At 45.5% G+C, this 13,359-nt stretch overlaps 1 protein-coding gene across 1 annotated transcript in view; it reads right to left on the reverse strand.

Moving 5' to 3' along the window:
• The window catches only part of SLC9A4 (solute carrier family 9 member A4), a 58,432-nt gene extending 46,219 nt beyond the window's left edge, over positions 1–12,213 (reverse strand). Inside the window, exons 1-2 of the mRNA XM_060027657.1 lie at positions 11,958–12,213; positions 6,447–6,910 (exon numbers count right to left, since the gene is read on the reverse strand). Coding sequence (XP_059883640.1) covers positions 6,447–6,910; positions 11,958–12,213 — 720 coding nt within the window. The remainder of the gene's footprint in view (positions 1–6,446; positions 6,911–11,957) is intronic.
• Positions 12,214–13,359: the final 1,146 nt, after the last annotated feature.

The following is a 13,359-nucleotide window of genomic DNA, read 5'->3' on the forward strand; positions in this document are numbered from 1 at the left end:
ACCTTATGCCTAGAGAGTGGACTACAGTGGCAGCAAGATGCGAAATGAAGACATCACCAGAGGAAGGAGGGAAAGAAAGTGGTGGGGAGAGAGGGAGGGGTGAAGAACCAGCATGAAGTAGGAGTTAGGAGCAGAGATGCTCTGGAGCCAGGCTGCCTGGGTTCCAACCTCAGGGGGGGATGCCGACACCTACCAGGTGAGGTGGAGGAGGGGACATGGGGCAAAAAGATGATAGAAACCGTGGTGGCATCACCTTGCTGCTTACGCAGCAAATTGATGCAGGAAAACCCGGGAGGAATACAAATATAAGAACGATCTGCCTACAATACACGAAGCAGTGCCGTGTTTAAAACCAAATGCTTGGGCTTCCCTGGTGGCGCAGTGGTGGAGAGTCCGCCTGCCGATGCAGGGGACGCGGGTTCGTGCCCTGGTCCGGGAAGATCCCACATGCCGCGGAGCGGCTGGGCCCGTGAGCCATGGCCGCTGAGCCTGCGCATCCGGAGCCTGTGCTCCTCTCCACAGCAGTGAGAGGCCCGCGTACTGCAAAAAAACCCCAAAAAACCAAAAACCAAATGCTTGTTAAGAGGGAGCCAACCACCATGCATGTCCCTGAGTTGGTGTGATAAAAAATAATAGCCAACATGCCTGGAGTTCTCACTGCATGCTGAACACTCACTATACTGACAGCTTAATGGGAATTTTCCAGTGGCCCTACGAGCTAAGTAATACCATCACCCCAATTTTACAGAAATTAGGCACAGAGATGACCAGAATCTTGCCCGGAGCCACATACTGGACTTGGCCAAGTTCTGTTTTGGAGAAAGCACTGGATTCCCTACCAACTGGACATGAGCCCAGTCTCCTCAGGGGTAACAGATTGGTTCTCTCCTGTTCCTCTCAGCTCCATGAGTTGAAAATTCAAAAGGTAAGAATAAAAGAAAAGAGATTGGCAAGAGACAGACCTGGGCACCCATGTCCGCTCTGTCATGGCCAGGCAGGATGCCCTTGTGCAATCTATTGTACTCCCTTTGCCTTATTTTCTTCATCTGTGAAATGTGACTATTAATTCAGCCTCACAGGAAAATCTAAGGATTTAATAAAATAATAAATGTACAAGTGACCCCATACAGGGCCTGGGTACAGTGGCTGCATCTCTCTTATTGCTATGATGCTGGCCATGAGATTTCAACTGGGGATACTAGTTATTATTTGAAAGCTACTGGGGTTTTGTCTCTTCTCCCTTTGCCCACCATTAAGGAAGTTCTCATGATTGGAGTCATAACCTAAAATATTCAGCGAGAGGGAGAAATAAGTGGACAAGAGATCTGGAGGGTCAGGTTCATTGCTCTTTCGATGGTTGCATCTCCTCTGGAGCACCTCCTCTTTAGTGAGAGGCAGCTCTTTTCGTGGGATAAGGATCTGCAAAGTTGTCACATGTAACCCACTAATCACAGGTCTCTCTCTGGATGACTCAGACTTTCTGCTGAAAGAGCCCGCTTGTGACGGCTGCCCTCGGGAAGGCTCCCTCCTCAATGAAAGGGTGAGTCCAAGGCCCTTGGCTCAAAAGACAACTGCACTGCATTAAATACCAGTTGCTCTCAAACTGCTTTCTAAATCCGGCCCCGAGCTTCTCCAGTTTCACGCAGGGACGCAGAAGTGCCCCAGCACACACTTAATATCACTGTGCTGTGGGTGACCCCAGGATGACCCCAGGGTGACCCCGAGTGACGTGTGGGCACCTCCATCCCCACCCCGGAGCCAGCACCGCAGCAGCTTCACCACGTGGAGGTCACAGCAGTGCCCTCAAGCAGATACTCTGGTCAGCTGAGGATTACAATTTTATTGGGAAATGATCATTTCAAAAAGAAAGTCCAAGTGGAAACAATTAAACTTTGGGAAAGTCAAACAAATGCAGTTAGCAAAGAAACCCCAGGCCGTGATTGGCTCTAGATGTAAAGTCTAGAGAAAACTCAGGCTGAAGTGAGTCTCCAGTTCAGAGGCAGCACCACAGAGGGAACAGAGCCACATGTTTTCATGGGTTGTTAACAAAGACTATGTCTCAGCAACAAGGTTTGTAGGTTGTATCAAGAAAGAGCTTTTTGGTCTGTGAAAATTAAGTGAGGTGATATCGTCATCGCTAAATTTCTCTAACCATTTAGGAAGGGAAAGTTGGATAATTATCTCAGAATGGGCTGCCAGGAGGTGGCCTTGATGTTGACACAGATGAGCACCTTCAAGGGCATTGCTTTCGTGGGGTTACAGTCAGCAAGGGACCCCAAAGAACTTGGATATGAGTAAAATGAGATGCTCTCTGGATAAACTGTGAAACGGAGGCATCGTGGCTCAGAGGGGTGCCTTAGGAGGTGGAATTGGTTCCCAGCCAAGGGGACTTATTCCACTGTAACAAAACCCAAAGGACGAAAGCACCTGAAGAAAGAATGGGTAGAGACAAATCTAGCCCAGACCTTTCCCAGACGTAGCATCGTTTTAGATCAAGATATATCAGCTCTCACCACCTAAAGGCCATGAACAAGTAGTTCCCAAACACCAGCCATCCTCTGAGGTGCTGGTTAAAAATACAGATTCCCAGGCTCTGTTCCCAGAGAGTCATTGCTCTTTGGCCATCTGAGTGCTCACCAAGCCCACCTGGGGGGTTCTGAGGCAGGTGGCTTGAGGGCCACACACTGAGAAATGAGATACGTAAATGGGATGGCAGGCTGGAGTCCAGGCTCCCCTGGCAACCGGCAGACAACTTGGCTTTCTGAGATGCTCACCCAGCAGGGAAGAACAGGTAGGTCTGATGAGTCTAGTATCTCGCTCAATAGTTAGAGATTCTCATTATGAATAAATAACCTGGCTTCTGACTTCAAGTTTGGGTCTCCTCCACTTGGTGAATCCACCCCGCATATCTTGGATTATTTTCAAATGCTTTTTCCCCCAGTACTATCCATTTTGGCATAAAGTCCTCATGATAAAATATTGTGTGCTGGGCTTCCCTGATGGCACAGTGGTTGAGAGTCCACCTGCCAATGCAGGGGACATGGGTTCGTGCCCCGGTCCGGGAAGATCCCACATGCCGCGGAGCGGCTGGGCCCATGAGCCTCTCACAACAGTGAGAGGCCCGTGCACCGCAAAAAAAAAAAAAAAAAAAAAAATTGTGTGCCACGATGAACAACAAGGTCCTACTACTGATATATAGCACAGGGGATGATATTCAATATCCTGGGATAAACCATAATGGAAAAGAATTTTAAAAACAATGTATATATGTGTATTACTAGGTCACTTTGCTGTATAGCAGAAATTAACGTAAATTTAACGTTTTAATCAACTATTATTAATTTAACGTAAATCAACTATACTTCAATAAAATAAATAAATTAAAATTTAAAAAGAAAAACTAAAGAAAATTATGAACAACAACACTAAAAAAAATTGTGTGCCAGGTGAATTAAATAATTAATTGTAAAAGGGAGAAAAATTAAAAAACAAAACAAAACACATGTGCATGTTCTTTGGTTAGGCACAGTCTCGGAAAACAAAATGTGAAACCCGGGGCAATAAAAGAATACGTTAGTCGGTTTGACTACATACATATTTAAAACTTTTACAGATAGAAGATACATGACTTAAAAAAATTTAAGTGACAGAATGGGAGAAAATGTTTGCTTTTTATGTAACATTCAACTTTAGCTAATTTAAAGTTTATCTAAAGCTTAAAGTTTAGATAATTTAATGAGTCTACAAATCAATTAAAAAAGAAAAAAACAGCAACTGGTCTCAAAGAAAAATTGACAAGAAGCGATATTTGCATACAATAATTGGGACATGCTGATAAAAAATTACTCATTGTTTATAGGAAATTCAAATTTAACTGGTAACCTGTATTTTTTTTTTAAGTCTGGCAACCCTGAAAGGACGTGAACTTCCAATTCATAGCGTAAGAAACACTAATGATCCACAATCTTTGAAAAGATGCTTCGTATCATCATGCAGATTATAGCAAACATGTGTCATCCTTTTTTGCTCATTAGATGGGAAAACATTAAGAAAGCAATGCCCCTTGTTGACAATGCTACAAGGACATATGCACTTAATACACCGTGTGTGGAAACGCAAGCCCATAAAGATTTCTGGAAAACCTTGGCAGCCGTATACATAAAAACTAAAATTAAGGTTTAATATACTTGGTAAAGTGAGAAGGGTTCTGAATGGCTCTACTGCAAGTTCCCCCTGCAATCTGACCCCATGGTAAGGTCCCGCAGCCCAATTACCCTCCTTATCAAGGGACCAGGCACAGTACTCGTATATCCATGTGTACTGGGGATAACTTCCCTGACAGCCTGTGGAATTACTCAAAAGACTTTGATGGGCTTCCCTGGTGGTGCAGTGGTTAAGAATCCGCCTGCCAATGCAGGGGACATGGGTTTGAGCCCTGGTCTGGGAAGATTCCACATGCCACGGAGCAACTAAGCTCGTGTGCCACAACTACTGAGCCTGCACTCTAGAGCCCGCAGGCTACAACTACTGAGCCTGCGAGCCACAACTACTGAGCCCGTGCTCCGCAACAAGAGAAGCCACCGCAATGAGAAGCTCGTGCACTGCAACGAAGAGTAGCCCCCGCTCACCGCAACTAGAGAAAGCCCGCGCGCAGCAACAAAGACTCCATGCAGCAAAAAAAAAAAAAAAGACTCTGAAAAAGAATAGATACATATATATACATAACTGAATCATTTTGCTGTACATCTGAAACTAATACAACATTGTTAATCAACTATGTTCCAGTATAAAATAAACATTTACAAAAAAAGAGAGCAGGGGACCTCGTCTCATTCATCATCATTGCCACCCAAGCAGTTAGCACTGTGCCCAGAACACAATAGGTACCAAATGAAAGTTTGTTAAATAAAAACTAATAAGTCAATCACATCATCCCCTAGGAACCAGGAGGTACCCCATCCTTCTACTAGTTCCTCCCGCAGTCCCTGATAGCTCACTCGGTTCCCCAGCGCAGCACCCATGTGGGCCGGCATGGTGTGTGGTGGCCTCCTACCCCGGGCTGTGAGTATACGTGACGAACACACTTGTCATTAGTCTCATCTGTTTAGCATTGGTGTCACTCTATAACCTTCTGGTGGGAATCCCTCCTTCATCATTTGAATGAAGAGGACGTGATTATAGCAGCATCTCTCAAATTTTTAAGTATACCTACTTTTAACCCAAAAATTTCACTTCCAAGAATATATCCTATAAAAAGACTCACAAGTACGAAAAGAGATGCCTGCAGACACAAGAATACTTATCGCAACACTGTTTTTTAAAGTGAAAACTTGACAACCACCTGAATATTCACCCATCAAGAACTGGTTAAATAAATCTTTATAAACGTAATCTATGAAATACTCTGCCACAGTGGAAAAGACCTAGAACGAAGTCCAAGATTTGTTACATCTAAGCAGTACATATGATTCAATGCCACCCACTTTATGTAGAATGATGTATCAATACATCTATATCTGCGTACGTATATGCATGTGTCCATGATAAAAATGGGGAGAGAAACGCAAACTGGATCCAAGGGGGAGGGAAGAGGGTCAGGCGGAGGCTTTTGTGTTTTATGCTGTATGATTCTGTACTATTTAAGTCTTTTACACTGAAAATGCATTCTAGTATTCCTTATGTGACGTGATATAAATGTAAGAATAAGAAAAGTACATCAAAATTTATATAAAATCACATAGACTAACTCCTGGTGACGGTTTGCAGTAATGTAAGGAAACTGGGCAATGCGGCAGCCAATCAGGAATAGTTCAGCACCTCTAGCCAAAGTCATCTCTGGGCCTTAATGCTCTGCGCTGATCTGGCCTGTAAACGCTTCTCGGCCTCTCTCTGGAAGGACTCCTAAGCAAAGCTGCTCCGTCACGTTCTCCGTGGGAGTCACGGAATTGAGACTGATACAGAAGCCAATGCATTTGTGCAAATCCTCCGTCATCTCTCTCCCTACCCCTACCTTTTATTTAACTTCATCATCTAAAACAGAGCTTAAAAAGAAAGCATATAAAGGGAAGGAGGGTGAGGTCCCGTGACTGAGAGAAAATAAGACACAAGTACTGCTTGTCCTAGTGCGAAAGCCCAGAAGGGCCTTAAACCCAGAAGAGCCTTAGACCCAGAAGAGCCTTTAGCCACAGTTTCTGCTTGCTCAATGAAACACCGAATTCACTAAAGAATCATACTTCCTCTCTCCTGCTTCTCCTTTAAAGAAGCCAGTGGATGGCAAGCAGTGTAGTGAGTAAGCGTGGCCACTGTGCAGATCCCAAGGGCGGTGGCCAGACCTGGGGCCACGCTGCCCCGGCCCATCTCTGTCCTGCTGAGGCCCAGGCCTGCCTGGCCTTCTCCACCCGCCAGGCCCCTTGCCTCCCTGGGGACGGTGGGGGGCTGCATCTCACCACGCTGATGCCGTCGTTGAGGAGCGCCTCCCCGAAGATCATCATGTACAGCTGCTGATTCACCCGCGCCTCTTCGAACACGGCCAGCACGGCCACGGGGTCCACAGCCGAGATCAGGCTCCCAAACAGCAGGTTATGAAGCAGGTTGACGTCGCTCAGGCCAAAGGCCTGGACCTGGCAGACGAGGTAGAGCGAGAGGCCAATGCCGAAGGCATTGATCAGGGCCCCCAGCCCTGCCCACCACAGGATGGATCCGATGTTCTCGAAGAAGGGCCGGGTGGGCATGAAGTACCCGCCCTCCAGGACGATGGGCGGGAGGAGGTACAGGAAGTAGATGCTCGAGTCCATGACTGGAGGCGATTTGTGGTCGGTGCCGAAGATGATGGCGCCCACCAGGGCCCCCACCAGGATGAGTAGGCAGCTCTCAGGCATGAGGCCCGGCAGCCGGTGGGAGAGGTGGAAGCCTGCGGAGAGCGGAGAACCACGTTTAGATGTCGGCAAATAACCCGGCTCTGGCCCCCGGGACGCCAGGGCAGGGGTGTGCAAGAGGCCTTTCGAAGCCACACAGGTGGCGGCCTCTCCGGGCCCAGCCTCAGCACCCATCTGCAGCAGGAGCTGCACGTGTGGCTGCGGCTTGGTGTGAGGAAGTGCTTTCCGTGCTCCGTGCAGGTGCCAGCATCTTCTCAGCCAGCCGTGCCCTCCTGTTTTCCCTATCCTGAGGGATCTGAGCGGTGGAACTCTTCTGCTCTCACGCAAAACCCACCTTTGAAGCTCCCGCAAGAGTCTATCACAGTGACGTAAACCCCAGCTTCTTCCAAACTTACCTCACCTCACTTCCTTCTCCACCACAAACAAATGAATACAAATGAAAAGTCTTTATTTTGTTTCCTTTATTTAACCAATGACATGGCCACCCAGTCAGCCACTTGAGAGGAAATCAAGTCGCATTCTTATGGGGACCCCGTCACCTTTGCCCCTTCGTGCAATTGGCAACCTATTTCATCAGTTATGTCTCCCACTAGCTGCCCCGGAAGTCCGTCTCCTTCTGTCCACTCCTGCAGCCACTGCCTTCACTGAGGACCGCCCCACTTCTCATCCTACTTACTGCGGTGTCTTCCTGATCTCCTCCCTCTCCCTCCCCCTCCCGGTCTATTCCACATCCTGCTGCCAGATGACTATTCTACACCACGTTATCTGATTGTTCAATTCCCCACCTAAGACTCCACACAAAGCAACTCATGGAATTTAAACTGAGAATATTTGTTAAGCATCCCTGTGACAAGAACAACCCACTGTAAGTCCTGGGAGGGGGAGGGACCAAACATGTTTTCTACAATTCCAGCTACTGATGAAATTTTAGAAACGTTCTTAACAAATAAGAAGATAAAGCCAATATCATGTATAAGTATACAGAGAAGTGTATATTGAATATATCAACAAATATGACAAGAGATCCAGGCACAGCAGGCCACCTGGGGCTCTCCCCGAGTCCGTATCCCACACACCCTGCACTGTCTTTATGCATCCTACCTTATAGCCAAGCCTTTTCATCCTGGAGGCCTCCTTTCTTGTCTTGACGTGTTATTATCGTTGCCTGCATTGTCCTTCTCTCCACCTTATTTTGGTCCTCTGCTCAATCCTTGAGGCTAAGCTTTTCCCAATCTCTTCCCAAGGGAATAATATGTCCTCCTTTGAATTATTGTAACATTCTATCTGTACCTGTTCAACAACGATCCCTTTCTACCATTTTTGGTCCATGACTTCTCTCCCCTACTAATCTCTAAACTCCTCCAACTCAGGCAGGATGGTACACATCCTTATATCTCCCCAAAGCGCTTAGCAAGATGTCTTGTCCATAACAGCATGTCTAATTGCTCAAAGAATCTTTCTTAAGTGTATAAATGAATGAATGAACAGGTCAGCTGTTCATCAGAGAAGCTCTTGCATGGGAAGGAGAAGTTGAACAGGTTTTGGAGAATGAGTGGGACTTACATAGTTGGACAACAGAGGGAAGGCATTTTAGGAGGGGAGAACTCCAGGAGAAAGAGGGGAGAGACAGGGATGGCCCAGCCAGATAGTTTTGACGTTCACCGAGGAGATTCATCTGGCCAGAGCAAATTTTAATTGGGAAGAGTACTGATTTTTAAAAACAAATTTTATTGGAGTATAGTTGCTTTACAATGCTGTGTTAGTTTCTGCTGTACAGCAAAGTGAATCAGTTATACGTATACATATATCCCCTCATTTTCGGATTTCCTTCCCATGTAGGTCACCACAGAGCACTGAGTAGAGCTCCCTGCACTATACAGTAGGTTCTCATTAGTTATCTATTTTATACATAATAACAATAGTGTATATATATCAATCCCAATCTCCCAATTCCTCCCAACCCCCCTTCCCCCTTGGTATCCGTACATTTTTTCTCTATGTCTGTGTCTCTATTTCTGTTTTGTAAATAAGATCATCTATACCATTTTTTTCAGATTCCACATATATGCATTAATATATGATATTTGTTTTTCTCTTTCTGACTTACTTCACTCTGTATGACAGACTCTAGGTCCATCCATGTCTCTACAAATGACTTGATTTCATTCCTTTTCATGGCTGAGTAATATTCCATTGCATATATGTACCACATCTTCTTTATCCATTCCTCTGTTGATGGACATTTAGGTTGTTTCCATATCCTGGCTATTGGAAGTGTACTAATTTTGACCAAAAAATGGAGGGCCTGAAATTCAAGGCTAAGGACGTAGGCTCCCTCCCATAGGTGTTGGGGCCATGGAATGTCTCCTTAGGAAGTTTTAGGTTCAGCCATCCAAAAACACGTGGGTTTCCCTCACCACAGCTTTGAACTGCTCCATCCACCATCAGCAGGCAGGTTAATACAATGGAGTATCAAGAGACATTATTCCAAACCACAGAGCCCACTGGCTTCAAGATCAGCTTAAGGCCTCCTTCGAAAGTCCTGCTCTGTCCATTTCCTAATAACAGCTTCCTTCTTCTCCTCTCTCCTCCTCCTTCTTCAGTTAGTGCTCATTTTAACCACACTTAACTTTTTAGATATGTAAAGTAGGCGGAAGAGCCCATAGTGTAATTTTCTCAGGCCCTGTGTCTCCCGAGCCTGGTCCTGCTTCCAGGGATCTAGTTTCCTGAAATGGATCCAATGTCACCTGCCTGAAGCCAGGTTGCATCTACACAGTGATAGCAGGAAGAGGGTTTAATCTGTAAGCAGGGCCCTTTAAGGGAAATGCTATGTGAATTTCACATTTCAAAATTCTTCTCCCCTTCCATAATGGACAATAGAATCAGTCACTTTGAGGTTTTAGTTCCCTGGCCTGAAACTTAAAAGGCCACGAATGACTAAGTCCAGCCTGAAAGTCAAAGATGGCCCTATCTGAGCACCTGTTAGGCAGCGCTAGATTCACCCACCTTCCCCCTTGAGGCTGGGGACCACAATCATTCCTACCCCTTGCCTGGGTGCTCAATAAATGTGTCTTGATAGAATGATGGAATAAAAGAACACTAGCGATTATTCATTATATTTTGATTCAAGATTTATAATATAGAATCTAAAAAAGCGATACGGTTTCCTTAAGTGTTCAAGTTTTATGTCATTATTATTATTTTTTTTGCCCTAGGTGAACAAGCTACCATATAGAAAGCTACAAGACCAGCACTTGCATCACAGTATATATTCGGTAAATTTGACCTTCTTCTCATGTACAATATAAAAATGATCTGAATCCTTAAAGGCCAGTAAATATGAAATTGTGCTCGAATAAGCATGATCCAACTGATAACCTACTTCAGTTATTTTCTTTTTCTAAAGTATGCTGAGTTGCAACCACATGAACATCAAGAACGTTTACACAGCAATTCCATGAACAATAGGGTCCTTACAGGACTCTGAACTTGTAGATGTAGTCTGGGCACACCCAACACCTCTGAAGGACAACCCGTGTCTTATGCTAACATAAAACATATACTTAGCGCCTTGAGATGTTCACTGATATAGAATAGAAGCCTCTTTTCCATTAGAAAATTCTTATTTGTACCAAAAAGAGATCTCAGCAATAATTTCACAGATGAACGAACTGAGACGAAGAAAGACAGAGCTAGTCAGTGGAATCAGCTAGTTTCCTGATTCCAGACCAACTTCACCCATTACTGTGAAAAGGAAGGGAGTGGGTGGGGTCAGAATCTCTGGCATTTTGACAAAGGAAAACTCAAGATCACATAAGACCAACTTGAACGTTCTCAGTGTCCACGTGGTTGCATGACAGGTGTTAGACCCCTAGCTCTGAACTGAAAATACCATCTCTTACTTGAGCCCTTCTCAGAAATAATGTGCAACCCTCTGTGTCATTTAGTCATTTGATAAACTGCACAAGAGTTCTTCAAACTAAGAATTTCATTCTATCTTCACATCTTATGAGCTCAAAATGGACAGCAGTTATGACGGGCACCTAGTGAATATGCCAGCACCCCCCAACATCCACGGGCAGGGAGTTAGATGAAAAGACAGAGCCCAGTATCCTGATGTCAAGGAGTTAACTGCCCGATTTCATGGCTCACCCCATATTTCACAGCTGTTCCAGAGGAAACATATGAACAAGCTCTAACATGATTCATAGGGTCTATTTCAATGAGGCAATCTTATCTACTCAAATAACAAAGTTCATAACTAAAGCAAAGGACACATTATTCTTGACAATTAAGATATTCGTATTCGTTTCCCACTCTGAAATAAGCTGTTTCTAAGGAGACAAGGGGGGTGAACTTGGAAATTAAATGGTCACAGAGTGGAAACCATCACTTTGGTTTGGGCACAAAGAACCCTGGTTCGAATTTCATCTATTAACTTGAATCCACTTTATGTCACAGAGGAAACCAGGGGTGCTTCACTGGTTCCATTCGACTCAGGTGTAAACAAAGATTTTGCTGACAGATACCATCTCTATCCCACCACATCCCATCCCTGAGTGATACGCGTTGCTTCTGGTTGCCTTGTTTCTTGCTTTCTGTCAATTTTCAAGGAGCACATGCCACTTTTAAAGAATAAACAATGCGCGTCGTTGATGAAGCCCATGGTTCCATGGCCAAGAATGAAAGAAGCACATTTTACAGAAGAATCATTCTATGGTTCCAGAAATTTCCAACGGGCGTCATTCCAAGCTCGACATATTTTACTCTGTATTTCTTAAAGCACAGAACTCGAGATTTTTCGATGCCCAATAATGTCACATGGTTGTTACCCTGAAAGGAGAGGAAATCAAAAGAACCGAGAGCGCAAATGTAGGTTCTTAAATTTCAAAACACAACCTGAGGTATTAAATGGCTTGACAAAAATCAGTTACGACTTTCCCTTGACTCAGGAATAGAATTTTTTATGTAACAGCAGCAAGAGTTAAAATCCACTTAATTCTCCATCACCAAGGCATTTTCACACACCTTATCTCACGTGGAAAACAACTCCCAAGACCAGGGAGATGTTTGGGGCCTTACCTATTTTTGCAAGGGATGCTAGGAGGATCCAGAGGGTGACCTCGTAAGGAATTTGCACATAGTCGTAATCCAGTGCGAAAACAGAGACCGTCTCAGCTGGCTCAGAGCCGGCAGCAACAAACCGAACATCAGGCTCATGCTGGGGAGAGGCATTTGTGGATTCATTCAAATCAGAAGATGCTCCACCACACTTGAGGGCCACCAGGAAGAACAACCAACTCCAAGGACCGAAAGGCACAAGCATCTGCAAACCCATGCTGTGGGCTTCTCTCACTGTGGGTGCCTTCGTGCGCTGCACTTCTGAAGTGAGGAGGGTTTCCAGAGAGTGGCAGCAGCTACCTGGGTCACAGGTGAAACACGCACAGTCCGTGGGTCATTCCGGGAAGAGTCCGAGCACGTCATTGAGTTCTGAGTATAGATATTTTCAAAATCGCCTTTAAAGTATCTGTGTTCAGGCAACTCAGCCTCTGGCCCAAATGCATCTAGTCATTCAATAGACTTGAGAAAGCCCAGGGAACTACCTGTGCGACCTTCATCCGATCGTGATTTGAAGAGTAATCTATGAAGCAAAAATACTTCTTCATTCAAAGCTGTTTCCTCACCTCATTGCACACTGGTTTCGCTTTGTGAGTGAAAATTAAAAAGGGCACCACGGTGCTCATTCCAGATGTCACTAGAGCTCTTCTAACCAGGAAGAGAATTCTTCCCTCTTTTCCAGATCCTAGAAAAGGAGCTACCTGTTCTGCACCCCGTCCTTATCTCCTCCCCCTGCTACCTCACTTGTTTTGAATGGCCGAGGCTGCAGGTAGCTCTTGAAAAACACTTAATTATTTGCTTAGATATGACTTTTGTAATGAAATGCTTTCCCTGAGTTCTCTGGCGGGGGTTACACTGCTGACACCTAGTGGGCGGCCACAATACTACACCTTGACCGGTTCAAGGATGAATGACGGCGTAATTCTCATCCAAACCAGGGCACTTCTGAAAGTACAGGAGACCTATTAATAATCATACCAGACCACAGCTGGAAACCAGAACAGTGCTGGAAAACTGTGGCATGTGGTCACTGTAAAAGAGGAAGGAGGGGCTTCTCTGGTGGCGCAGTGGTTGAGAGTCCGCCTGCCGATGCAGGGGACACGGGTTCGCGCCCAGGTCTGGGAAGATCCCACATGCCGCGGAGCGACTAGGCCCGTGAGCCATGGCCGCTGAGCCTGCGCGTCCGGAGCCTGTGCTCCGCAACGGGAGAGGCCACAGCGGTGAGAGGCCCGCGTACCGCAAAACAAAAAAAAAAAAGAGGAAGGAGGAGGCGGCAGCGTAGAATATGTCTGGACAGTAATTCAAAACACGAAGCTCTAGCGCTCCATAAACTTTACACAGTATTAAGAAAAAGAACAAGCAGAGG

Source organism: Delphinus delphis, chromosome 12 (assembly GCF_949987515.2).
Source record: "Delphinus delphis chromosome 12, mDelDel1.2, whole genome shotgun sequence".
NCBI classification, from domain to species: domain Eukaryota; kingdom Metazoa; phylum Chordata; class Mammalia; order Artiodactyla; family Delphinidae; genus Delphinus; species Delphinus delphis.